At 45.0% G+C, this 14,301-nt stretch overlaps 1 protein-coding gene and 1 long non-coding RNA gene across 5 annotated transcripts in view; one reads left to right on the top strand and one right to left on the bottom strand.

Annotated features, from left to right (window-relative positions):
- Positions 1-11,109, bottom strand: part of LOC144376395 (palmitoyltransferase ZDHHC19-like) — a 51,998-nt gene extending 40,889 nt beyond the window's left edge. For all 4 annotated transcript variants that reach the window (XM_078044017.1, XM_078044019.1, XM_078044020.1 and 1 more), the window contains exons 1-2: positions 10,542-11,109; positions 389-510 (exon numbers count right to left, since the gene is read on the bottom strand). In XM_078044017.1, the coding sequence (XP_077900143.1) occupies positions 389-510; positions 10,542-10,546 (127 nt within the window). In that variant the 5' untranslated portion in view covers positions 10,547-11,109. The remainder of the gene's footprint in view (positions 1-388; positions 511-10,541) is intronic.
- LOC144376399 (uncharacterized) lies at positions 6,819-11,190 on the top strand. Its single transcript, XR_013436845.1, has 3 exons — positions 6,819-7,102; positions 7,946-8,132; positions 11,093-11,190. It is a non-coding gene; the product is annotated as an uncharacterized LOC144376399 (long non-coding RNA).
- The last annotated feature ends 3,111 nt before the right edge of the window (positions 11,191-14,301 follow it).

Genomic DNA, 14,301 nt, shown 5'->3' with positions numbered 1-14,301 from the left:
CCCTGTTGAGCAAGCTGACCACTCAGATGGGCTGCAGTCAGAGAGAAGGGCTGTCCAGCACAGGAGCTTCACATGGAGCTCCCCCTGTGGAATAGTGATCAGTGCTTGGAGTCGAGTGTGAAATGGGAAAGAGGAAGGGGGAACTGTGTGGTTGGAAGAGCCTGCTGCCTCTCTTGCCCCGTCCTCCCTTCTAAAGCAACTGGAAAACCTCCAGGATTCTGTTTTTCACACTTCAGTGGTTTGGGAAATGAAGTGCCAGGGCCCAAGTAATAATGACAGGGTAAGAAGGGATCCTGAGGCCACAGGTGGGGTCAGCCCTTTACAAATGACCCTTGTAGGCACCAGCCTTGGGGTGCCACCTCCCTCTCCCAGGAGTCTGAGGCCTTACCTCTATGCAAGATTCCTGGGTCTGAAAAGTTCATGCCAATGAGGCTGTATAAACTCAGGAGGAAGAGAAGTCCGGAAACCACTGGGTAGGCCCACTCTCCATCTTGCGCCAGTGCTCGGGCTCTGAAATCAGAGCCAGACTCAGTTCTAGTCGGGGGCAACCCGGAGCCCCCATGAGGCCTGGCTCACCTGAGGTCAGACCCATACACCTTAAGGACAGATCTGAATATCCAGGCTAGAGACAGACCCCATTCCCTCCACCAAATGTCACCAGCATTACCAGCCTCCCATAGTCCCCCCAAATCCTCAGGCTTCCCACATCTCTGTGCTTCTCACTAAATATCCTACTTCCCCTCCCGGCCTCCCTCCATCTCCCTGCCTCTACACTCTCACTGTCTATTTCCCTTCTGTCTCTTGGTGAGACCCGACAGCTGGCCCAGAGACTCACGGAAACGTAAAGAAGACAGCAGTTAGAGACACCAGGGCTGCCACTGTGAAACAAGCCCAGAGGCTTGAGAATAGCCAGGATCTGGCTGGGGGTCGGGGTGGGGACAGTAAATCGTTTGGTACAGTCATGCTGCTGCGATGCCTGCTCTCAAACAAATGAGAGCCAACCGCTCCTTCTCCTGGCTTGGCACCCAGAGTACCATGACTACAAGTGTGACATCAGAGAGTTCTGGAATGGGGGCTCTGGCTGCTTCCTGTGCCCACTGATATCAACCTTCCCCTGGCCTCACATACACACTTCTGGATGGGGACATGCTGCTCTTACAATGTGGCTTTGTTGGAGCTTGTGAGGATGGATGTAGTTTATCCCCCAAAGGTTCATAGGCTGGAGGCTAGGTCCTGGGTGCGGCACAGTTGAGGGGGTAGAACCTGCAAGAAGTGCGGCCTAGTGGGAGGTAATTTGGCCACTGGGGATGAGGCCCTTGGAAGGGAGTAATGAACTTCTCATGGGTCCCTGTTAGTTCCTGTGAGAGGGGGTGTCATAAAGAGAACAAGACTCATCCTCCCCAGTTTCTGGCCACTCAGTCTCGACCCCTTGCATGTCTTCCTACCATGATGCCATTCACCATGTTGTGATCACTCTCACCAATGATCAGTCTCAGGGGCTGCCAAATGTTGGATTCTGTGCTAAATAAACCTCATCTCTTTATAAAGTATCCATTCTTGTGTATTTTGTTAGAGCAACAGAAAGCAGCTAATACAGAGCCCATGTCATATGGCTTATGGGGAGAAGTTTGGTGATGGTTAGTTATCCCCCTTTCAGGCCCAGTGCTAATGGAAGTAGGCAGTGCTCCTCACTTATCCTAGCGCCACTTCTTCCTTTTTGTTGTAACAGAGCTCCAGTTTGGGGAGGAGGTAGCAATCTACCAACTAAATATCTTCCCAGTTTCCCTCACTTCCAGGGTGGGCTTTATGACATACTTCTGTCTCAATATAAAACATAAAATGGGCTGGGGATGTGACTCAATGGTTAAGCAACCCTCGGTACAATCCCTGATGATGATGATGATGATAACATAATGATAATAATTTGTACATATTTATGGCATAAAACATATTTTGAAACATGTATACATATACATTATTTCATATTCTTTTTGGTGGTGAGTACCCTTAAAATCTACTTTCTGAGTCATTTTCACGTGCATATAACATTATCAACTGTACTTATTCTGTTGTATGCTATTATTAACTGTAGTCATCTTATTGTACAATAGATCCCTTAAACTCATCCCTCTCATCTAAGAGTAATTTGGCCTCCTGGGACCAGAATCTCCCCCATCCAACGCCCAGCCACTCCTGGGCCCCTGGCATTCACCATTCTGCTGTTTCTATGAGTTCAACTTTTATAGATTCCACATGTTGTCCTATGCCTGGCTTATTTCCCCCAGTAAAATGTCCTTTGGCCTCATTCAATGTCACAAAGGACAGGACTTCCTAATTTTTTTTTAAAGACTGAATAGTGTCCCCTTATATTTCTAAACCACATTTTCTGTATCAACTCACCCACTGATAGACACAGCTTTTCCCATTTCTTGGTTCTGAGACTATTGCTGCAATGAACATGGGGTGCAGATGTCTATAAACACACTGATGCCGTTTCCTTTGGATATATACCAAGTAGTGGGATGGCTGGACCATAGGGTGATTTTTTTGTTTGTTTGCTTGTTTCTGGGGATTGAACCCAGGCCTTTCCATGCAAGGCAAGCACTCTACCAACTGAGCTCTATTTTTAATTTTAAAAGAAACTTCCCATACTTATTTCCATAATGACTGTACTAGCTTACATTCCCCAAAACATTGTACAATAATTCTAGTTTGTCCACATCCAGACCAGTACTTAATATCTTTTGTCTTTCTTTCTTTTTTTTTTTATTTATACTGGGGGTTGAACCCAGGGGTACTTTAGCCCTGATATCCATCCGGAGACCTTTTGTTTTTTATTTTGAGATCAGTTCTCACAAAGTTGCTGAGGTTTACCTTGAATTTATAATCCTCCTGCCTCAGCCTCCTGAGTTACTGGGATGAAGGGATGTGCCACTGGTTCTTTGGTCTTTTTGATAATAGCCATTCTAATAGGTGTGGGAGGGTATCTCATTATGATTTTAATGTGCGTTTCTCTAAGGATTAGTAATGTTGAACATTTTTTTCAGATTTCTCTTGGTCAATTGTGTTTCTACTGAGAATGCAATGATGTTGGAGTCACAGTCTACCTTCAAATTTTATGTCAATTTCTGTTGTAGCACAAGAAGAAGGAATGACATGCATTGGGTCATGGAAAAAGGTCACGAATGGTACAAGAATCATAACAACGGGTCTATTGAGCTTGGAGCAGACCATGCTAGCCTTAGGTTTTCTTTTTTTTGTTTTGTTTTTTAAATTAGGTAAATATGACAGCACAATGCAGTTTGTTTCATTGTACACAACTGTAGCACAACTTTACATTTCTATGGTTGTATCCAATGTAGCGTCACACCATATGTGCATTCATACGTGTACTTAGGGTAATGATGTCCATCTCATTCCACCATCTTTCCTATTTTCATGCCCCTTCCTCACCTCTGCCTCCCTTTGCCCCATCAAAGTTCCTCCATTTTTCCTTATCAGAGAGAACATTCAGCCTTTGGTTTTGGGGGATTGGCTTACTTCACTTAGCATGATATTCTCTAACTCCATTCATTTACCTGCACATAATTTTATTCTCTTTTAATGCTGAGTAATATTCCATTAGGTATATATACCACAGTTTCTCTATCCATTCATCTATTGACGGGCATCCAGGTTGTTTCCACAGTTTAACTATTGTGAAATGAACTGCTATAAACATTGATGTGGTTGTGTCTCTGTAATATGCTGATTTTAAGTCCTTTGGGTATAGACCTAGGTAGGAGAGGGATAGCTGGGTCAAATGGTGGTTCTAGTCCAAGTTTTCTAAGGAATCTCCATACTACTTTCCAGATTGGTTTCACCAACTTGCAGTCCTACCAGCAGTGTATGAGTGTACCTTTTCCCCCACATCCTCACCGACATTTATTTTGGTCTGTTTTCTTGATAACTGCCATTCTGACTAGTGTGAGATGGAATCTTAGAGTAGTTTTAATTTGTGTTTATCTAATTACTAGAGCTATTGACCTTTTTTTTTCATATATTTGTTGACTGAATGTATATAAATCAAATGCATTTATATACCTCAATGATGAATCAATCTGAAAAAGAAATTAGGAAAACTACCCCATTCACAATAGCCTCAAAAAATAAAATACTTGGGAATCAATTTAACAAAAGAGATGAAAGACCTCTACAATACAAACTATGGAATACTAAAAAAGAAACTGAATAAGACTTTAGAAGATGGAAAGATCTGCCATGCTCTTGGATAGGCAAAATTATTAATGTCAAAATGGCCATACTACCCAAAGTGCTATACAGATTCAATGTGATTCCAATTAAAATCTCATCATCATTCTTATAGAAATAAAAAGCAATCTTGAAATTCATTTGGAAAAATAAGAGACCCAGAATAGCCATAGCAGTCCTTAGCAAGAAGAGTGAAACAGGAGGAATCACAATACCAGATATTAAACTATACTGCAAAGCTATAGTAAAAAAAAAATGGCATGGTATTGGCACCAAAACAGACATGTAGACCAATGGTACAGAATAAAAAACACAGAAACAAACCCATATAAATACAGTTATCCTCATACTAGACAAAGGCGCAAAAAAACATACATTGGAGAAAAGATAGCCTCTTCAACAAAAGGTGCTGGGAGAACTGGAAATCCATATGCAACGAAATGAAAATAAAGCCCTCTCTCTCACCATGCACAAAATCAAAGTGCGTCAAGGAGTTGGGAATTAGACCAGAAACCCTGCACCTAATAGAGGAAAATGTAGGCTCCAATCTCCATCATGTTGGATTAGGCCCTGATTTTCTTAAAAAGACTCCTAAAGTACAAGAAATAAAATCAAGAATTAATAAATAAAATGGACTTAAACTAAAAACTTCTTCTCAGCAAAAGAAACAATCAACGAGGTAAAGAGAAAGCCTACATATTGGGAGCAAATTTTTGCCACACACACATCAGATATATCACTAATCTCCAGGATATATAAAGAACTCAAAGAACTTAACACCAAAACCACAAACAGCCTGAGGTTTTGCTAGACCAAATCCTTCCTACCACCACACTTTTTTTTTTTTTTTAATTTTGTCCTCCTGCTACAGAAATCCTTCCTTGAAAGTGGGAGTCCATTCCATATGGTTAGCCCCTTCCTTCCTCCTATAAGGCACATGGCAACTCTGGACTCTGGCGCAGCCAGAGTACCTTCCCTGCCATTCTTATAATAGCATAATTCTAAATATTACAAATATTACTAATGTTCATAAGTTGACACATGATCCAAGCAGAGCCAAACTGTCTTCACCAAATCTTCTCATTGAGCTTATTCAGATATCAGCCTAGAGCTCCTGTTAGCCCCTTTGCCATCACACAGGGAAAGCTACTGGAGGATAAAATCACAGAAGGGGAAAGCAGGTGAGGAGATGAGGATAAACAAATGGGTTGTTGATGGTGTCCTCTGGACCCTTGAATCCAATCAAGTCTTCAACCAGTTGCACCCTTCCAGACTTTCTAGTTATAGGAGTCAGCTAGTTATCAACTCACTAGTTATGTGAATTGATAGACCCCTTCCTCATTGGCCACGCTAATTTGATTTTTCTATGACTTGCAATTGCAAGGGTCCTGCCACCAAGTGGGTGGGCTGTGGGGAAGGATGGTGGGGCTGGCCTCTGGGCAAGCTCATGGCCAGCACAGGGCCCAGCATGCCCCTGGTGTGCTGCTGAGTGGACTTGAAGAACCACCTACACGGAGAAGCTGGTTGGTAATCACAGAGGCTGGTCTGACCCTTTACCCATGGGTGGGAAGCAGGGCCTGCCTGGGCGACCTGGCTGCATCCCCTCTCTGCCTGCTGTAGGCTGTGAAGCATTTCTTTTTAGCTTGGAGAGCCAGCTCAGCAGGGCAGCTCCAAGATGAAGGGGCGAACTCAACACCACTTCTGGAAAAGCAGCTACTTCCCCATTCTTCCCAGTCCCTGAGCCTGGGAGAGGTGGACCCCCAACTCCAGCACCCGCCACCCCCTTGCAGAGTTCCCTAATGTCCAGAAACAATTTTCAATAATTAACTGAGAGGACACAAAAGGAATTGAAGGACATCAAGTGACAGGGCCTTAGAAAGCATCCATCTGGGGAAGTGTCCCAGCTCCAGTTGCCATAACAAAACGCCACCAGAGGGGTTTATTAAACCACAGAAGCTTAACAGATCATCAGACAGGGCTGAACAAATGAGGGGATTTTCTTTTCTCACAGTTCTGAAGGGTGGAAGTCTGAGGTCAAGGGACCTGAGGCCTATCCTCAGCTTTAGATGGGCTGCCTTCTCCCTAGGTTGTGTTTCCTCTTCTTATCAGGGCCCTTCACATTGGATTAGGGTCCATCCTATCAGCCTCTTTTTAACCTCTTTAGAGGCCCTTGATTAGGATGCTTCTGACTGATTAGAACAAATTTTTTAAAAAGAAGAAGAAAAAAGATGCTTCTGGAACACAAACTCAAGGTGACGACAGGTGAGTCTGTGGGCTCAGGCAGACAAAAGGCCGCAGATGGAATCTGTTTGTAGCTGAGAGCTGAGCACAGATCTTCACAGATGCATAACTGGGCCCAGGTGCATGGAGAGCAGGTGGCGGAAAGGACAAGAGTGAGGCAGCGAGTGCCCCACTGGCTGGACAGACTGTTCGTGCCAAATAACAGGATTTAGTTACCTTAGTCTAGGACACAGAGAGTTTGCAGAGAAACTTTCCTTCCTTTCAACCAGAAGCACGCAAGCTCAGGGACAACAGCTGAAATCTCACTGGTGCATATTTTGTGCCAGACTCTGCATTAAGCACTTCCTGCACACACTGCACACTTGCTTAGCCCTCACAACCCTGTGATCTATATTTAGCCCAATTTTATAGATGAGGAAGTTGAAGCACAGACAGATTATGTAATATGCCCAGGTCACACAGCAAGAAGCACTGGAGCAAACCTAAGCAATCTGCTTCCAGAGGCCCATGCAATCTGCTCTCATATTCTCCTGCTTCTCAGAGGAGAGGATGGTCAAAGGAGGCAGTCACCCAACACTTCAGGTCTGCAGCCCTGTGCAGGAGAAGCAAGGTGAGGAGGCCCTGGTAGGAGCTAGGCCCACAGGAGCTGTGGGAGGGACTTCTGCTTCTCTCTTTGGCTTTTGATTGGAGTTAGCCCTAGTGAATGGCTGCAGCGACAGCCCGAACATCCCAGTTTCCATCCATACTCAGCACAGGGCAGGTGATCCATGGGTCTTCATTAAACTGAAACTTGAATTTAGTTGGCCAACAATATGCAAAACTGTGAGTAAGTCACTTCCCTCTCTACAGAGCTTCTTAACTGAGCAAACATAATTAATTCCATCCACTGACCACAACAATCCCTTCCTGTTCCCTTCCCCAATCCCTAGTTTCTCAGCCGGACTATTTAATAAAGTCATACGAGGCGCTTTCAAAAATTACCCATGCCTGAGCCCCAACTCAATGAAATCAGATGCGGGGAGCACAGGTGATTTCAATTCTCCAAGCTGCCCCTGTCACTCCTGCTCAGAATCTTAGGCCAGGAGCATTTATTTCTCTCCCCGAGCAAGATGACTCAAGAGCATTTTATTATGAATGATTTTACACATGATCATTTTTCTGCAAGCCATTGTTCCCAAGACCAACCCAAGATGATTAGATGTACAGGGCTGGACAGGCCAATCCTTAGGTCCCTGCAGGGTCTGACATCAGAATGGGGGTGTGGCACCAACTCCGGGTAAGTTTCGTGGCAATAAAGCCCATTCATCTCAGCTGGACACCCTAGTCAGGTGAGAGCGGCCCCCACCTTCCCTTCCCAAGGAGCAGGAGATGGCCACCAACATCCAATAAATGAGGCAGTGCTGGGCACCAGCCTCAGGGGTAGAAGCCAGTTCAGAATTCATACATTCAACAGAATGATTTGGAATCGTGAAGTGTGAGCAGCTGGCAAACTGGAGCAAGCCCTCGCAGGGAGCTTTTAACTAATGGAAAATGAGAAATCTTCCCCAGCAAGACCAAAGGGAGATCCAAGAAGCCATGATTCCAGTTCTGGGCTCTCCAAAGTCCAGAGACAAGTTTCCGCCAACACAGACATCTGTTCGGTGAGTACAGGGATATAGCAAAATAGTAGCAAGGGTCCTACATTCGGGGATCAAGAGAGCTGGACGTGAAGGACAACCTGGCCTCCCCATCTCCCTGGCCTCTTTTCCCCCAGTCTGTGCAATGAGTGCACCAGACCTGTGATTTCCTCAGCTCCAAGGGCGAGTGACTTTTCCCCAGGGGCAGGCCCTCTCTCCTGATCTCTGGTCCCAGAACAAACAGCAAGCTTTTCAGCCAGTTCTCACCCCTGAGCCTGAAGGGAAGGCTTTCTGTAGAGTTTGAGCTTCGTTCATTGTACTTATCCCCAGCCTGAGACCCTGAAGAGGGTTCATCTCCACCTAGGACCTCCCACCCCGCTGAATTCCAGCTCCTGCTGGCCCAGGAGGTTGCCCAATAAAGACCAGCCTCCTACTCCCCACATCTTAAAATACAAAATTCAAAAGATTTTCTAAAGTCTGTTTAAAAATAGTTGAGATACAACCTGGAAAATAACCCCAACTGTGTAGAGCTTTGAAGCATCTCATCTGGAAATAACTAGATCTACAAGAAAGGTGTGGCAACAGGTCAGAGGTTCCTGTGTTGTTCACCGGCTGTCACAACCCTCACATCTTCCCTGATCACACACTTCCCAAACCTAGATGCTACTGCTGAGATGGGCTGTTAGCCACTCGTTGACTATCAGATTTCACTGTGGCCCTCTTCTATTCCAGCGTCTAGCCCAGGGTAGCACAACCTTCTGCCACCTGCATTTTGACCATCACAACCATTTTTCCAGTCCCAGCATGGGTCTCAGCCCCAGCTGTTTGCTGGAATCACCTGGGGAGCCTTTGAAAGGCACCAAGTCCAGGGCCACAACACCAGTCACATCAGAGTCCCTGCTGGAGGCAGGACTAGCACCATTTTTTCCCCCTAAAGCTCTGGTAATTCTGGTGCACAACCAGTCAGAGCTGAGCTACAACTGATCTCAAAATGCCAGAGTATATCCATCCTGTCAAGCTCTTGATGTGGACAAGTGGCTATTTCTAAATTAACTTTTAATGACACATGAATCTTCAAAACATTCCTCACATAATGCTCACTGGTGCTTTATCTCTATTTAATCAAATTAGAACATTACAGCTCAAAGTTAAGTCCTTTTTAATTAATCCCTCAATTATATTCTCTCCTCTTCTCTGGAGAAATTCACCTTTCTGTCTTTGGCCTGTACCCTTACAGCCTTTCTGCTATCATTTTTCAAAGAAGCATTAGGAAATGAGATGCTGTGGGGATCATGCCATATGTAACATTCTGTCTGCAGCGCAGTTTGCCCTTAAAAATCTTAAAAGACTTCTCTGCATTATGACATATAAGTCTAGTTCATTTATTTTATAGCTTCATAGTATTTCTGGTATGAGAATATGCTGATTTATTTATTTATGGACATTTTGAGTATTTCTAATTTTGTACTTGTAAGCTCAGGGCCATGTCCATCCTTGAGTATGTCACAGAATGTTACTTATGATATAGCATCTATATAAACACATCTCTATCTTTACAAATTACCCCCCCACACAATTTAGCAGTTCAAAATAAGGATGCCTTTTCTTATTTAGAGCATGTGTCTATGTAGAAAAATGAACACATGCTAGTGGAAGTACTGGACCTCAGGGTACAGAGTCTATATTTTGAGTTGTAGTTGACATTGCCTTAGTCTCATCCAAACCAGCTTTCTCAATTGATTTTTAAGTGATTCTCCCAGCAGCAGGATATGAGGGTACTCATTTAGCTACATCTTTGCCAATACTTGACTTACCAAACTTTTAATGTTTGCCCACAAAGAGGTGATGTGTTACTTCATTCTTTTAATTTGTATTCAAATGACTCTTCCAAAAGGACTATAAGACATTGAGTTGAGACACATCAATAATCTTATAGTCAAAACTTTTAGTTTATAGAATTTTTGAATATAAAAAATTATTTTTATATTTATTATACTCCTTCATTTTCATTGATATGTGATCAATGATGTGTGATTATGATATAGGTATGATTATATGTTGAATGAAAACAAAAATCTCCTTTTGCCCTTTTCTCCTCCAACTTCCTTACTGAGATAAACTAATGTTCATAGTAGTATATCATAATAAGGTATTAACTAGATGTATATATGCATATATAAGTAAATAGAAAACATAGTGATTGGTGATGCTATTTGACATTAGAGAGATGGCTAAATGTGTTTTTCTGCAATTGTTACTTTCTCTTAACAAAACATCTTAGAAATCTGTCCCTATCAGCACACCAGACCTAGCCCATTGTTTTCACTTTTACATAATGCTCTACAGCACGGGGCGTATTAGTGATCTATTACTGCTAAACAATTACCCCTCCAAAAGTTGGCAGCTTAAAACAACAAAAGTGTATTATCTCACACCATTTTTGAGTCCGTAATCCTGGAGCAGCTTGTCCCTGTGGTTGTGGATCAGGGCCTTGGGTGAGGTTGCAGCTGAGCTGTGGGCTGGGGCTGGAGTCCTCTGAAGAGGCTCCAGTAACTGGGAGGCTTGTGTAGAACTTTGGCTCCTGGTGCGGCTCCTTCCCATAGCTGGTGGCAGGTGGACTCTGTTCTGTCCACATGGGCTCTCTCCAGGACTGCTCAGGACAAGGCAGCTTCCCTAGAGCAAGTGATCAGAGAGAAAGGAGGAGAAAAAATATCCCAGGATGGAAGCCATTGTCCTGACAATGTGACCTACCATTCCTTTTGCCATATGCTAATGATTATTTAGATTGGCCCTGGTTTACCACCTGGGGGAATACCAGAGGTGGAGGTGGCTGGGCACCAACTTGGAGGCAGGCTACCACACAGGTCACCATGGTTCATTGCTGTTATCCTGGGTGGCCTTCAGTTGTTCATGCTCTCATTCAGAGCTGCTGTGAGCATCCTTGGGCATGCTCCTGATGCCTGGGTACTTTTCTTCTCATACAGAGAAAAATGACTCCTCCAAGGGCATGCTGCTAATCCTCTACAAGATCAGAATTACAACATCGATCATGTGACTTCCAGTTTCCTCCAATTCCAGAACCATTATGTGAGCAAGGCAAATATGGGCTGAGATTTCAACAAGTATACGAGATAAGATTGGCTGGGAATAGCCAACAGTTTCCAGAATACCAACCAACATGTAATGGCTTATCCTACTCGGTAAGTGCTAAATAAACATCACTGTGTTTGAAGGCTAGATTCAAGGCCTGATCTTCCTTGATTAAAAGGAAGCGGGCAGAAACAAGGACTCCTTCCCATGCCATGATTAGCGGAAACATGGAAGCCAGATGCACACGAGTTTGAATCCTGGCTCCTAGCTCTGTGACGTGGGCAAAACACATAAAGCCTGAGATGTTCTTTCCTCATCTGCAAATTGGGTTTCTGAGGATTTCATTTGATGTATGTGGTGCATTCAGCACAGGGTCTGGCCACAGGGCTGCTGCTGTTTGATTTCTCCCCAGTTGACTTAATTCAGTTACCCTTCAAGCTTCCTGAATGAACTTCGTTTTCTAAAAAACCATCTGGTGCCCACAGAGCTCATTGTATCCTATTTTCCCACATCTCAGCTTCATGCTGAGAATGATTTTGAGGCCCATGTTTCCTGTTGCAACTGTCCACATTCTGACCCATGAGGCAAGGTGTGGGCCTGACGTCCAGACAGTGAGAGCTCCCTTCCGGTGCCCCTCCTCTCACTGGCAGGAGTGCCGGTCACACAGCAACTGAGCCTGTAGCCACAACCTGAGTCCTCCCTCCCTCGGTGACCTAAGTTGCACACAGAGCCCAGCACTTCCAAAGTACCTGAAATGAATGAAGAGAAATCAATATAAGTAAATCAAGTAAAACAGGTTGATCTCAAAGAGAGTCTGTGGGACATCAGATTAGTGCCTGGTGCTGTAATTTGAATGAGTGGCCCCCAAATACCCATGTGTTAAAGGACTGGTCCCCAGTTTGGCACTATTGGGAGGTGATGGAAACTAGAGGAGGTATGGCCCAGTGGGAGGTGGTAGGTCTTTGGGGATGTGCCCTAGAAGGGGACATTAGGACCCCAGGCTCTTCCTCTTTTAGTCTTCTTCTTTGCTTCTGGGCTCATGAGCTTTTGCGCAGCCTGTCTTTGCCGTTCAGTACCCTCACCGGAGGCGCAGAACAATGGGGCCACTTGACCGTGGATTAGAATCTCCCAAACCATGATCCAAAATAACTTTGTTCTTTTTATAGTTAATTGCCCCTGGAATTTTATTACAGGGACAGAAAGCTAACGAATACACCTGGATTCTGATTTAATGTCAAGAGGAGGCCATGGTTTGAATATCGCGTTGCTCTAAAATTCCTTTGTGGAAATCTAATTCCTATTTTTGTCATACAAACATGTGGAGTCCTTGGAAGGCCATTAAGCCACAAGGACAGATTTGTGCCCTTGTAAAAGAGGCCCACCGGAGTGTGTTCACCCTCCTAGCACATGAAGATATCACAGGAAGGTGCCATTTATGAATCAGAGGCTGGGCTCACCAGACAGTGTGTCTACTGACACTTGGATCTTGGACATCCAGACACTGCATCTGTGAGCAAACATTTCCAGCCTGGGGTATCTTGTTATAGCAGCTGAGCACACTAAGATAGGCGAGATGTGGAATGATTCCGAGTGCTCAGGCAGCCAGAGAGGGAGGGGTGAAGCAGGAGGAGGAAAGAGGGCATTTGCAGTCAGTTTTCTATGGGAGAGCTTCAGAGGCCCTTGGGCCTGCCAGGGTGGACATCCTGTGTGGAACTGCAGAGAGAAACCTATGCCTTTTCACCAGCTGATGAGCAAGTGGGTTTTGCCAGAACCCCTGGTTTCTCTGAGCTTTAGGAAAGGATTCCTCTGACCCTTACCACTCTTAGAATCCAAAAAGTCAAAGCAGGACAAGGACAAAGACTTGAAGGGTGCAGCAAATGACCCAGGAAGGGGATGTCCAAGGCCCAGATCCTTTCTCTTTCAGAATTGTGAAAGGTCAGGTGACATATAATAGGAACACCTGAGTTTGGTGACCCCACACACTGCCACCCCCACACCACTTGGAAGTGCTGAGGAAGACCTGAGCTTCCTGGAGGGTGGCCAGCTTGCTGGCCTCAGTGGTGAAGACCATTTCCTCCTCTACTAGCAAGCCTCAGAGAGGCTGGCCAAGGCCATCAATTGCCCTTGCTGGTCCAGAGGGCAATACAGCCTTGGAGGTCCGGGGGAGAAGGACAGGGCCCAGGGGTGCCCATGCAGTGCTGGGGCTTAGCAGAGCCCTGGCCCAGCACAACCTCAATGCCCCTCACAGCCAGGCGGCATCCTGCATCTGGTGGGCCAGACCAATGCTAACCCACACTCTCACTCCAAACCCCTTTGCTGTTCTTCCTCACAGCTTCCTGTTGAAAGATAAATGTTCTGCCTCTGACCAAACAGATTTAGATTTTCTTACTTTACTTTCCTCCCAGGATAGAGCCAGCCCAGACAGGTCAAAGGGCAGGATTCCAAGCAGTTAAAATGGTCTCCAGAGAAGCCTGGAATTTCCCTATAGACACAAATGTGGCAGAAAAAGGCCCAGGGTAGGGGCATGTTAGTGCCCCAGGACACTTGGAGAGTGGAGTGCCTCTCAGGATGGGAAGGACCCACAGCTGCTCAGAGAACCTGATAAGTTCTTGATCCTCTCCTTTTAAGCAGGCCTAAGGGTCTTATGTGTCCAGAAGCATAGAACAATCACAGAGACATGACAAAATCTCATTTTTCCTTTAAGTTAATGTCTTGGTTGTAGTAAGGAAAGAAGATCACTTCAACTTGGGTAGGTAAATCCATGACTTAGCAGCAATGTGACTGGGCCTTTAGAACAGTACAGGCCACAAGATTTCTTATGTAACTTCTTAAGAAGAGGCCTGCCAAGGTCCTGAAAAACCCTTATCAGATCCTATCAGGAGCTAGGAGTTCCACAGAGAACTATCGAGGCTGCTGAAGACCATCCAAAATGTGTCTCCGGCCTGAAGGGTGCCCTTCCCTTGGTGTGAACTTTGGCCTCCTCATCTGCAACATGAAAAGATGAAAAATTAGAAAAGATGATCTTGTAAGACTATCATTGCCACAAAAGTCATCTCAAACCCATAGGAAAGGGGATGCTGAGCTATGGCTGGGATCCTAAGGG

Source organism: Ictidomys tridecemlineatus, chromosome 3 (genome assembly GCF_052094955.1).
Source record: "Ictidomys tridecemlineatus isolate mIctTri1 chromosome 3, mIctTri1.hap1, whole genome shotgun sequence".
NCBI lineage: Eukaryota > Metazoa > Chordata > Mammalia > Rodentia > Sciuridae > Ictidomys > Ictidomys tridecemlineatus.
This window is presented reverse-complemented; position numbering and strand designations above follow the sequence as displayed.